The 13,509-nt window shown below is 36.8% G+C and overlaps 1 protein-coding gene across 13 annotated transcripts in view; it reads right to left on the bottom strand.

Annotated features, from left to right (window-relative positions):
- The window catches only part of LOC137250548 (probable serine/threonine-protein kinase dyrk2), a 106,059-nt gene that overhangs the window by 6,023 nt on the left and 86,527 nt on the right, over positions 1–13,509 (bottom strand). For all 13 annotated transcript variants that reach the window (XM_067783537.1, XM_067783545.1, XM_067783536.1 and 10 more), the window contains one exon: positions 1,771–1,937. In XM_067783537.1, coding sequence (XP_067639638.1) covers positions 1,771–1,937 — 167 coding nt within the window. The remainder of the gene's footprint in view (positions 1–1,770; positions 1,938–13,509) is intronic.

The following is a 13,509-nucleotide window of genomic DNA, read 5'->3' as shown; positions in this document are numbered from 1 at the left end:
CGCCTGATGCTCCTCAGTGAAAACGTGCATTCCGTAAAGTCATTGAATCCGCGTCGGCTCGTTTAATTCCCGCTGGAACAGTTTCGTAAATCAGGCCACATTTACTAAAGGAGGCCGTAACTTTAGCCAGAGAATGCGACATTGTAAGACAGCAAGACCCTGACGACACTCTAATCAGGGACATAAACCTGCGTACTATAGAGGTTGTAGACAAAAACAAGTGGGAGAAATGGGCGGAACACCTAAATAACTTTATCCTATCTGTCGGTGTAGGTAAACTTTAGTCAACCCTTAAATTCCACTCAAACCTGACTAAGCACAATGACAAAATATCTATAAAGTGCAATCGGATGCGGAGAAATGCGCGAATATTTAATGCATTTTTTGTTTTTAAAATCTAGATTTTGAGCCAACAGATGCGCATATAAGCATAAATACAGCGCGTCCCATATTTCCATCACTGCCAAAGAGGCTGAAGAAACCATCGACTTTGCATAACCACTTAAAGCAGTAGGCCCGTACGGCATTGCTATGCCGATGCTTAAAAATTGTGGCTATAAGGGTTTAAAATATTTGGCGCTCGTCTTCAATCTGTTTTTGCCCATTTTCGTCATCGCTAAAAAATGGAAAATGAAGAGGGAAACCAGCTAACGTAGGATACCCATATCGTTCAATATATCTGCTATTGCCAGTAGCCAAGACATTTGCAGCCGTCCTGCTTATTTCACCGCAAACTTCCGCATGCCAATCATCAGCATGGAATCCGAAGTGTAGCACCACCACACTAGACGCCATCAATAATGGATTTAAGGGGTTGATAAGCGCACCACAAAGCTTTATAGCTTCAAAGTTTTCGCAACCCAATTGTTAACCTCACCTAAGCGAGGGGAATTCTGTTACAAAGATGAATGTATCATACACATATTTAGCAGGCGAGGCTTTGGCGACCCTAAGTTCCTCATGGAATTAAGGGGTGGACAGGACGGTATGGCCTAGAAGGTTTAATGTTGTCATATTAATCGTTCTCGAGACGGTCGGGCTAGTAACTTAATGGTGCTTTGTTACCGGCACGTACCGGATCTATATCTGTCAACATCGATAACACTCTCCAAAGCCTACGGGGAGTGTCTTTATCGTTAATGCAACAATAAAGCCATTAACACGCAGATAAACTGCGGACAGCTCAAAAACGCCTGGAGGTGTTCGACAATCCTCTCAGTTTTTAAAGGTGGACTGCAAATTATCTGTATGGTCGGAAGACATCGGTGCCGATCAGGAACGTAACATAAAACTGCAGTAAAATTAAAAAAGCGGTGCCACAGGGTGGTGGTGTCCTATCCACTTTTGTTTAACATTTACATAGGGAACCTCCCTTTCCCACCAGAGGGAGTCACCATTGTGTCTTACGCTGATGGCCGCATGATAATGACAAAAGATTCCAGCTCATCCATTGATGAGCTATACTATAAAATCAAAGGCTACATCACTAGTCTTTCCAGTTTTTGGCCTCGCGAAATCTGACACTGTCATTAACCAAATTCCCCGGTGCCCTTATTTACAAGCCACAAAGCAAATGTCGACCATATTGAACATCCACGTCGATGGCATCACGCTACCGATTGTCTTACAGCAAAAAATACTGAGTTTGACATTCGATCAGGATCTACATTTGGCATGCATGCATGCAGCCGCTATAGCCGGAGTTGTAACATAAACATCATTTCTCATTTTAAAATTATTTACAAAATATAGAAAGAAATATTTACTTACCACTAAACCGCTCCAATAGGGATTATATTGTATGGCCGTATTCGGTGCCAGGCAAAATATCCAGATTGCTAGGAATGATATTAGTAAACCAACTATTATCTCCAGTATGAGTAGCCAGCGGACAAGATTTGGATGCTTCAATTGCATTGGATTCGGATGTTTAGAGGCTGCGTGTAAAAAATGAGTCATTTTTTTAAACAAAATTTATATGAATTTTAAATTTTATTTATAAAATTGTTGCTTATTCTGTAAAAGATTGTCGTCTACTAACCGCGTTCGCTGTGGTGGGGGCCAATTAGACCGATTACCTATATTAAAAACTTGTTAGAACTTTAGACTGACTTTAACATGCATTATACAAAATATGTTGTAAGTAAATAGTACGTGTTATGGGCGCATTCCATACCGGAAAAACGGTTCAAATTTTTACAGTTTTTCTGTGGTTGTGAAGAACTTGTTTCTTCAACTATTCGGTACAAAGGTTGCTGCTGATTTATTTGTTTTTAAGTTTCTGGTCTATTAATTATATTTTTTATATAATATGCATTTTTTTATTATACCTATTACATATTAGTATTTCAAATTCATCTGGATCTGTAAATTCAGATTTGAAACTTTATTTAAAATATATATCAACTGAAAATTTTGCAGGATAGCAATTAGTAAATAAGTCGCAAGTTACCCTTTTCCATGGAATGCTCCTATAAGAGAATTTCCCTCGTTATTTCATTTTTAGATGATTGCGTTTGTCAGTTATTAAGCGGTTGCGGAAATTAAGTATATAGATTTGTTCGACGTGAACAAGTAATTACAACTTAATATCTGTAAAATAATGCCTGGTTTTCATTAGGTCAAATGGCTGAAATAAAAAACTATATTTAAACGACAATATGATCATTTGATGTCGAAAGCGCTTTCATTATATCAAATCACTGAATCGAAGTCGATAAAGACATGCTGGTAGAACTCCGTAGGTATCTGTGAAACATTACAGTCGTTATAGAATTTTACCTTATTTGTAAGCGGCAAAGTCTAATAAAACGCCCATAGAGTTTTAGCCTCGTTATCAAAAACTACAAAATACACATATTCCAGCCGGTCTTGATTGAAGTGCCAACATTTTACGTAAAATTTGATATAATGAAAACCAAGTATTATATCTACTTATAGCGGAATTAACCAAAGTTCGGTAAAGTGATAACTGTGGAAAAATATATATATATATCTTATATATTATTTTTATACTCAGCTGAGCAGAGCTCACAGAGTATATTAACTTTGTTCGCATAACGGTAATCCGTAACGGCATAAACTAATCGAGATAGATATAGACTTCTATATATCAAAATGATCTAGGCGAAAAAAGAAATTCATTTAGCCATGTCCGTCCGTCCGTCCGTCCATAAACACAATACCTTGAGTAAATTTTGGGGTATCTTGATGAAATTTGATATGTAGGTTCCTGGGCGCTCATCTCAGATCGCTATTTAAAATGAACGAAATCGGACTACAACCACTTTTTCGATATCGAAAATTTCGAAAACCCGAAAAAGTGCGATAATTCATTACCAAAGATGGATTAAGCGATGAAACTTGGTAGGTGCGTTGCCCTTATGACGCAAAATAGCAAATTAGTAAAATTTTGGACAATGGGCGTGGCACCACCCACTTTTAAAAGAAGGTAATTTTAAAGTTTTGCAAGCTGTAACTTCGCAGTCGTTGAAGATATCATGACGAAATTTGGAAGGCACGTTACTCCTATTACAGTATGTGTGCTAAATAAAAATTAGCAAAATCGGATGACGAAAACGCTCACTTTAAAAAATATTGTTTTTTTAAGTCAAATTTTAACAAAAAATTAAATATCTTTACAGTATATATGTAAATTATGTGAAGCATTAAACTCCAGTAATGATATGGTGCAACAAAATACAAAAATAAAAGAAAATTTCAAAATGGGCGCGGCTCCGCCCTTTTTCATTTAATTCGTCTAGAATACTTTTAAGGCCATAAGTCGAACAAAAATTTACCAATCCTTCTGACATTTGGTAGGGGAATAGATTCTATGACCATAACAGTTTTTTGTGAAAATGGCCGAAATCGGTTGAAGCCACGCCCAGTTTTTATACACAGTCGACCGTCTGTCTTTCCTCTCGGCCCTTAACAGGATAACTTGAGCAAAAATCGATATATCTTTACTAAACTTAGTTCACGTACTTATCTGAACTCACTTTATCTTGGTATAAAAAATGGCCGAAATCCGACTATGACCACGCCCACTTTTGCGATATCGAAAATTACGAGAAATGAAAAAAATGCCATAATTCTGTACCAAATATGAAAAAAGAGATGAAACATGGTAATTGGTTTGGTTTATTGACGCAAAATATAACTTTAGAAAAAACTTTGTAAAATGGGTGTGACACCTATCATATTAAGTAGAAGGAAATAAAAAAGTTCTGCAGGGCGAAATCATATCTTGGCAGGAATACTGTTCGTGATATTACATATATATGAATAACTTAGCGGTACCCGATAGATGATGTTCTGGGTCACCCTGGTGCACATTTTGGTCGATATCTCGAAACCCCCCTCACATATACAACTAGGAGCCACTTCCTTTTAAAACTCTCATTAGTACCTTCAATTTGATACCCATATCGTAAAAACACATTCTAAAGTCACCCCTGGTCCACCTTTATGGCGATATCTCGAAAAGGCGTCCACCTATAGAACTAAGGTCCACACCCCTTTTAAATTACTCATTAACACCTTTCATTTGAAACCCATGTCATACAAACACATTCCCGGCTTACCCTAGGTTCATTTTGCTAAATGGTGATTTTCCCTTATTTTGTCTCCAAAGCTCTCAGCTGAGCATGTAATGTTCGGTTACACCCGAACTTAATCTTCTTTGCTTATTAATTGTTGTTTTTATGTGCAGGTCCCTTTTTTGCTCTTATTTGGAATCGAAATCTATAAATAAAGTTTTGGTTGTAAAGATGGGGATTCGTGCTATTAGCGAGCTTTGGTCATTATTAGTCGTAGGGCTTTTGTTTAGCTATATTTCGTTAAAATAATTTGTTAATAAAAATAGACGATGCACACAAAGAAATCTATTTGTACTATGCCACTATTGTGAATATTTGATTAGAACTATCACTGCATTACCGGCAGTTGCTAACATTCGCCAGATGGAAGAGCAAGCGCATGTAAGCTTATAGATGTTTGATCGATAGAAGAGCTGACTTCTGTTGATATTTGATATGAGATATTTATATTTGTTGCGTTTAACTTATTTCAACAATAAACAGTAATAATAATAATACAAAACTGGAGGCTTTCACGTTAGCCACTTGAATTTTGCGGGGACAATGACATTTTCATGAAAATCATGGTACCAGACAGAAAATTTTAAAGACAAATTTTATGTGATGGATTTTATCAGGCATGCTTAACCAACGAACGATATCATTTCGTTACGATAATTAACGTTAATAAAAGAAACAAAGTTATTTCGTTTCGTTTATTAACGTTAAAAACGTCAAATTAACGTTATCTGTTCGTTGGTTAAGCATGCCTGGATTTTATTTATTATTTAAAAAAAAAAAAATAGTTCCCTGTTCGCAAAATGTAAAGCCGTTTTGAGTGGAGTGATTGGTAAAGAAAATTTAACGCAAATAAGAAGGATATATTATGGAACGGGAAATGAACAACGGGACAGCAAAAATTCGATCATTTTTAACCAACAATCTTATAAGTCCATTTAATAAGCAACATAAGAAGCAGACGAAAAAATTAAAAGACAATTGGTTCTAGCGATGAACGCAACCCTAACATCCTTTCTCCTCCTTTAAATACGGTATCGGCTCATAAAGGAACTAAAGCTAGTTTGTTAAAGAGCAAACTATATATAAGGAGATATCAGTAAAGAAAAAGGTCTGCTCGAAAAGAAGCGACAATGGGTTCAATGGGGATGATAACCCATTCCAATTAGCCCAAGAACGGTAGCAAAATATTCAAAACGCGGTTAAAAATCTCGGAAACAAGTCCGGAAACCAGCAAAACAAATTCCTACTTATAAATAAAAAGTTGTTTCAGCTAGTGTTGCGAAACATGTTTGGGTATCCGCCGGGCATGTTTTCGTCGACGGTGTTATGCTACCGACTGTCAGTCACCCAAAAATCTTAGGGGTAACGTCGATAACATTCTCACCTTCCAGGCACATGCCTTCCAAATTGTATCTAAAGTATAAAATCATTAAGTCTTTTGCCGGCAGCACTTGGCGAAAAGATAAAGAAACGCTGCTAACGCGTCGCCGTCTGGACACCTGGTCTTAAAAATACACACTGGAAAAGGCTGCAGACCTACCAAAGTGCTGCACTTAGAACTGCCACGGGAGGTATTCTAATGACTTCTGAACATCATAAACGTAGTCACGCAAAAGAGCTCCACATTAAAGACATAACGAAATGCTGAACAGGAAGTTTTTACTAAATTCTTACAAACTTGTGCACCCTAGAAATTAACTGCTTCATTTAGTCCAGCCTCCAAAAGGGAGAATGAAACATCTCCGTATGCACAATGATGGGTTATGCAGCTATTTGATCCAGATAAGCATAAGAAGGCCATAAGTATAACCCACACAGAATTGATAGACACCTTTACTAGGTCGCGCTCGGTGAGCCCCGTTATCAATATACACCATCCAGCTCTTGTAGAATAAGAAAGCACTACCAAGGGAGACACCAGTCACCCTACCCCAACTTCGTTCGGATACTGTAACAGGTTAAACGCTGACTTGTCTAGAATCAACGCATCTAACAGAAACTTCCCTGTGGTCCACCACGAAGTATTGTTGACTAAAAAACAACATTGTGTAGAAATTGGGGATTCATGTCGTTGACAATATTTAAAGGCGGAACTTAAAAATTGTTAATAGTTTAAACTTGATATTCATACTTTTTGAATTGAATTCTTAATATCTTAAATCCTTTGTGATATTATAAAAAAATACATATAAGCAAATATAATAAAAGCTCTTGGGTGTTGTCTGTGGATACAATTTTATATTTTACCCATTTACTGTGAAGAAAATTTTCATAACGAAATACCACCATTTTTTTAGTGGTGAAAATCTGGCAACGCTGCGAGGAAAACAACACTATGAAACTTCAAAAATATGCAGGCACGTCAAAAATTTAGAAGTTAAACTACTTTCTTTTTTATACCATGGTAATAATATTATAAAACATTGAATCTATATATAAAAAGAAGTGTACATTTTGATTGTCAATCCATAACTCGAGAACGCATAGAAAGATTGCCATGAAATTTTTAGGAAAGCTACAGGAAGGAGAGATGATGGTTAGTTGATTTTGAAATCCCAACTCGGTTTAGCCATTCTTTGTTTATGATTTTTTTTTTAGAAAAAATTCAATCTATATATATAACAAGAAGTGTACGTAGAATGTGTTTATACAGTGTGGATATCAAATGAAAGCTTTTGATGAGTGCTATAGTACAGAATAATATTCATACACCTGGGTGACTACGGTCTCGAGATATGGGCCAAAACATGGGTCCGGGTACACCTAGAATGTGTTTTTATATTATGGGTATCAAATTGAAGCTGTTGATGTATGCTTTAGTACAGAGTAAGTTTTACACCGCTGAGTGACTAGGGTCTCGAGATATAGGCCAAAACATGGACCCGGATACCCCTAGAATGTGTGTGTATTATGGATATCAAATGAAAGCTGTTGCTGAGAGCTCTAAAGTTCATTGTGATATTCGATTTAGTCGCATCAACCTGGCAAAACTGATAAATATGCATGCGAAGCCGAAATAAAGGCACGAATTAATAATACCCACATAACTATTTACATACGTCCTATTCGATTTGCCTGAAATTTCGTATATAAATTTGCCTATATTAATATTTACGATGCTTTTTTCCAGGAAGTATACCAGAGACGGACTGGGACTGGGATTAGGACTAGGACTGGGACTGAGACTGCGACTCGGAGTGGGGGTGGAACAAAATACATACCACCCTCTGGGTCTGGAAATAAGAGATGAAGAAGAAGGAAAACAAGTAAGGAAGGCTAACATTACATACTCAGTTGAGAGCTATGGTGACAACATAAGGGAAAATAACCATGTAGGAAAATGAACCGATGGTAACCATGGAATGTGTTTGTATGACATATGTATCAAATGAATTTAAAGAGTATTTTATGAGGGAGTGGGCCATAGTTCTATAGGTGGACGCCATTTAGGGATATCGCCATAAAGGTGGATCAGGGTTGACTCTAGAATTTGTTTGTACGATATGGGTATCAAATGAACGGTGTTAATGAGTATTTTAAAAGGGCGTGATCCTTAGTTCCATAGGTGGACGCCGTTTCGAGATATCGCCATAAAGGTGGACCAGGGGTGACTCTAGAATTTGTTTGTACGATATGGGTATCAAATTAAAGGTATTAATGAGGGTTTTAAAAGGGAGTGGTGGTAGTTGTAGAGGTGGTCGCCTTTTCGAGATATCGGCATAAAGGTCAATCAAATTTTTTTTCGATCCTGATGATTTTGATATATTGAAGTCTATATCTATCTCGATTTCTTTATACCTGTACAACCAACCGTTAACCAATCAAAGTTAATATACTGTGTGAGCTCTGCTCAACTGAGTATAAAAACTTGAGAGAAGAGAAAAGAGAGGAGGAGACTGAAAAGAGATAGAATGAGACGAAGATGCAGATGAAGCGAAAAAGACGGAGGGAGGAGTGAATAAAAAGATTAGGAAAAAGTGTAGAGGGGTAGGGCAGAGTTAGACGGAAAAAGCTTATTAAAATGTATGCAGATAGGCCAAATTTAGGGCAGAAAACCGCCGCCTGGTCTGCTAGTAAAGTATAAAATAAAATAAATATAAACAACAATTCTCTCACTGCGCGACTTATTGTACAAAGACGGTCAGCACTCTTTGTTTTCAAACTAGGATAAATTTAATTTTGAGGCACCGTTAATTTAAACCTTTTTGACAACAAATCCAAAGAAATTGTTGTTATTTTTGAGGGCACTGTTTGGTAAAAAACTTGTGATGTATATGACCCAAATGAATCTAACTTTACTTAGTGTTCACAAAGTCTCTTATTTTGGATACAGAAAACATATGGAAACAGAATACAATATACAACTTATGATGAATATGACGTTCTCGAAAACTTCCCAATTATTTAAACAATTTTGAAATATTTGATAATATGAAGTTAAAGCTTACAAAGTTAACAAGTTTTTAAAATAAGTAACTTCATTATAATTTGTGAAGTAAGACCATATGGTGTGACATATTTTAGTGTAAACAATTTGATTCCTATGAAAAATTGCTACTTAGGACCTAGTAGTCAGCTGGGATGTAAAGTTCTTTCACGACGGAAAAACGACCGCTTATTTAGGGTTTTTGTTTATTCTGTAGAAACATTCTAGAATGGAATACGGTAACTCATAACCTCGCACAGGAAATTTCCTGAATTTTCAGTAACATTTTAAATAGGACCACGATTCAAAACTTTAAAAATAAACACATTTTCTGAACAGAACTTTTGTTAGTTCAATCGAATTTGTATACATGTTTAGATACTTCCATAACTTTAATGGTGCATCGATTTAAACTTTTTTGCATTTTATATAATGGCTAGTATGTAGTGTAATTTACAATAAATACATACAGATCTATATACATTAGGGAGAATAGATTTAAGCACACGATAACTGAAAAATGCCTAAAATACATATTAAAGGTTTACGACGATCTCTTTATCGGCGGTGGCGGTGTACGCCGGTGTTCTTACTTTAAAAAGCTTGGGTTTTCTATTTAAAAAAACTAATATTTAGGAAATGTTTTGTTTGTATATATTTAAGGAAATCAACGTTCTTGCCATTTCGAAAGATCCGGGGTTTATGCCTCAAAATCTCGCAAATCGTTCAAACATTTTCAGGAGTAGCTCCATGCGGAGTGATTGTCCCTCGTTCACTTACTCCAGAGAGGCTTCGAACCTAACCCCGGTCTTTGGAATTGCTACTGCTTCGTATGCTGAAAAGGAATAAAGATACATAAAATGGTCAGACTTTTGTCTGTATGTCTCGTTCGTGCAAAGCGTAGTTTCACCTGTGGTTAACTCCTAATAATCGTCGCGAAAACAATTTCTTTAAATCATTTGTGGCTCCTTGGCGGTGACGCACAAAGGCAACTTACGGTTGCTATTAATGGTCTATTAATACTCATGACTCTCGTGTCACAGGGCACCTCCAGTTTTTTCGGCTGGTTTTAAGAGCTACAATTCCCGATGTGCGAACAGTAGCAATCCCGACCACCAGTCGGTACCACGCCTCCTGACCCTCACACCATATGCCAGCACAGAAGCTATAGGACTGCGACTTCGAACTCATACCTTCGTCGACGTCAATTTCCTGGAAGCTCTTGGTGTAGCTCCGAAGCCTTTTTAACGGATGTTTTTGTCGCGATATGTTGCCGAGCTACACCAGAGAAACACCTTGAAACGTTAGGGAGTGACTATTCGGCCAAGAATGCCGCCCTCGAAATCATAAGCAGTCTAAGTGGATGCCATTGCGTAATAGGGAGGGTCAAATTGTATGGGGAAAAAAACTTCAGGTGCACATCCAGTTTCTGAATCTATGGGTCATACTGAGTAATATTGTCCATGGGACCATAGGTCTGAAATGAATTTCGAGCTTCCCTAATATTGTTAGAAAATTTTATATCCCAAGCCGATTCCGAATTTGAAATTTATTTTCATGTATTTTATTTGTGAGAGCCGCCATTCGGATTGGGATATAAAATTATCTAACAAAATTAGGGAGGCTCGAAATTCATTTCAGACCTATGGTCCCATGGACAATATTACTCAGTATGACCCATAGATTCAGAAACTGGATGTGCACCTGAAGTTTTTTTTCCATACAATTTGACGCGCCCTATTGCATAACTCATGGGTGAAAACATATAATCTTCGGTGCATCTGCATAACTAAATTTTATAAGGACCCTGGATAAATTTTTTTAAATTTAGACCAAAGTTTGCAGACATTTGTGTTCACAACATTGATTTCAATAGTCTTCGTTAAATCAAAACGATATTTTAGAATGAAGTCAACCGATTTTAAGTTGAAAGATGTTAACTGCTGTTTTCCGGACTTATGATGTAACAGCTCATTATGGATGACCCCGTAGCTTCAGTTTTCAGATTAGTTCGACTGTCCACTACGTTAGGGTAGTAGCACACACGGTCATTAGTTCGACTGTCTTGGGAAAACTTTTGCTTCACCACTTTGAGTGTTCTTGCGAAGGAGAAAGCCTCGCCTGGTATAAGGAGCCGTAACGTGTAGGTGATATTTAAACTTGGTTGATAGGCTATAATCAGCGTGATTAACTACAAGGGACTAGTTTTGGATAGGGTCGCCAACTTTAGGATATGTCAAACCAGGAGAATTTAGTGTTGAAGGATGAAGTATTAAAATCAAAATCAACATTTCAGACGCTATTGTATAGTTTCGCAAATAAACAACAGATGTTTGAATGTAAGCCCAAGTGAATTTTCAAACCCTTCTCAGACGTACATACATATATCCTCAACTTGAGTATGAGGTAAGAATCATTTCAAAGGAGTATTTAAACCCTTGTAACCTACTAAAGGATCTTGCATCACTGATTTCGCTTATTCTTTCAGCCAATCGGAATATACAATTTTTTAAAAAATCGGCAAATTTTTTGGGGTAATTTGGTTTTTTTAACAACTTGAGGACAATTTTTGTGTTTTGTTTTAATAACTTGGTGAATTGGGTGAGGCGTGTTAAGGTGACTTCGAAAGTGCCCGTTTTTTTAAATAACTTTTGAACAGTTAGAAAGAGGTAAATTTCGCAATTAGTTTCTTATAACTGGCAGTGATGCGCATCCGTCGATACCACTTTCGACCATATCCGACCAATTTTCGACATAAACAATTAATGGCCTAAATAGTCTTAAACGAGAAGAAAATATCGTAACGCACCGGACGCCGCCGCCGCGCAGATATTTTTGAGATTCGGCGGCAGCGTGCGAAAAACGACAAAAATTGGCGACGGCGGCGGCGTATATCTCTAATACACATCGTAACGAGTTTAACGAGGAATAATTTTGTAGAATATTTTCATCCGTTACCACTTCGGGAAGCTTTTTTGACTCCTGTTTTAGAGAGTTCGTATGAAATAGCATTTGAGATGTAGGACGAGCGTTAGAATGTCCTAGGACACTATTCCACGGAAAATTTCTTCAGCGGTGTTCTCTGAGAAAATCTTCGTAGAGAGTGAAAACCCACAGAGAAGATATAAGAAAAGTTTCCCCATTGAAGTATGCGACAGTCTTGTATGTCTAACTTAATTTTCATTTTCTTGAAAACGAACATTACTGATATGAAAGATAGAATCGAATCAATAATTCATCTTTGTAGTAGACAAAAGACCAATAATGATTAAAAAATATGCTGCATATTTGGAGACGCCAATTTCCATATTAGCACCTCGTCTTTCAAAGTGCTTTGTACGAGGATTTCGCTAAAAACCACGCTTAGTTAAATTTACCGGCAAACATTTTTCTAGGTAGTGTGACCCTGTGGGGACCTTCGAATTATCATTTTGTTCATACTGTCCAACAACGGAGACAAAAATATTTTTTATTGAGAGACCTAAGGTTTTGAAATGCTAGACAAAAAATGTCTCATTAAATTTAACTGCATTAACCTCAACTACGCCTTTAACCCTTTTTAGACAATTCATGAATATGAAATGATATATTAAGTTTGGTCCGAATCTGAAAATCGCAAGTCCTTAAAGTATACCGAAATGGTCAAACGGACATGCTGAGTAGATTTGGAAATGTCCGTCTAAATGTCTGTCTATTTGAACGCAAACTAATCCTTGAATTTTTCAGATATCTGGATGAAATTTGGTGAGCGGGTATATTTGGCTGTCCGACGAATCATTTGTCGGAATCGAGACAACCTGGTTTCGTCGTTGTGCCATAATAATTGTCAATTTTCGTCTGAGAACAACACTGATGATGGCACAAAGGCGAAACCAGTTTGTCTCGGAACTAAATTTGACATGGAATGATGGAAGATCATTCCAATATACAGAAATTATCCACCATGTCGGAAAATCAACAAAACATAAAGAGTATCTTTAAATCAATTAAATTAAGAAAAAAATATTGCAAATTTAAGACAAGTGATACTCACATCACTAGTCTGATGATAAGTAAATGAAGCCACAACAACAATAAACTGCCTGCGTTATCTACATAAACGAATCAATCATTGTGTCTACACATATGTACGTACACGCAGCGGAGAAGAGACGCACAAACACATGCATATATCTTATCTGAGATGCTCCCAAAAGTAGGCAATTATCTGTGGAAGTGTCACTCGCATATATACGCGCATATGAGAAGCTATACACGTGCATCTGTAGTTATAATTTTATAGCAGTAAATAAGTAAATTCTGGAAAAACCTAGAAGTATGGAACGAGGAAATCGAAGAGTATAAAAGAGCGCAATCTGAGCAATCAGTTTGATTTAGGCAAGCTATCAGTTGCGAGGTATAAGTGTTATTGTGAAAGTAGTCTAATAAAGACCATTTTGCATTATCGAATATTGGAGTTATTTATTCAACAGTTTAGTGATT

This window comes from Eurosta solidaginis, chromosome 4 (assembly GCF_040869045.1).
Source record: "Eurosta solidaginis isolate ZX-2024a chromosome 4, ASM4086904v1, whole genome shotgun sequence".
NCBI lineage: Eukaryota > Metazoa > Arthropoda > Insecta > Diptera > Tephritidae > Eurosta > Eurosta solidaginis.
The sequence above is the reverse complement of the archived record's forward strand: the minus strand, read 5'-3'. Positions and strand labels throughout refer to the sequence as shown.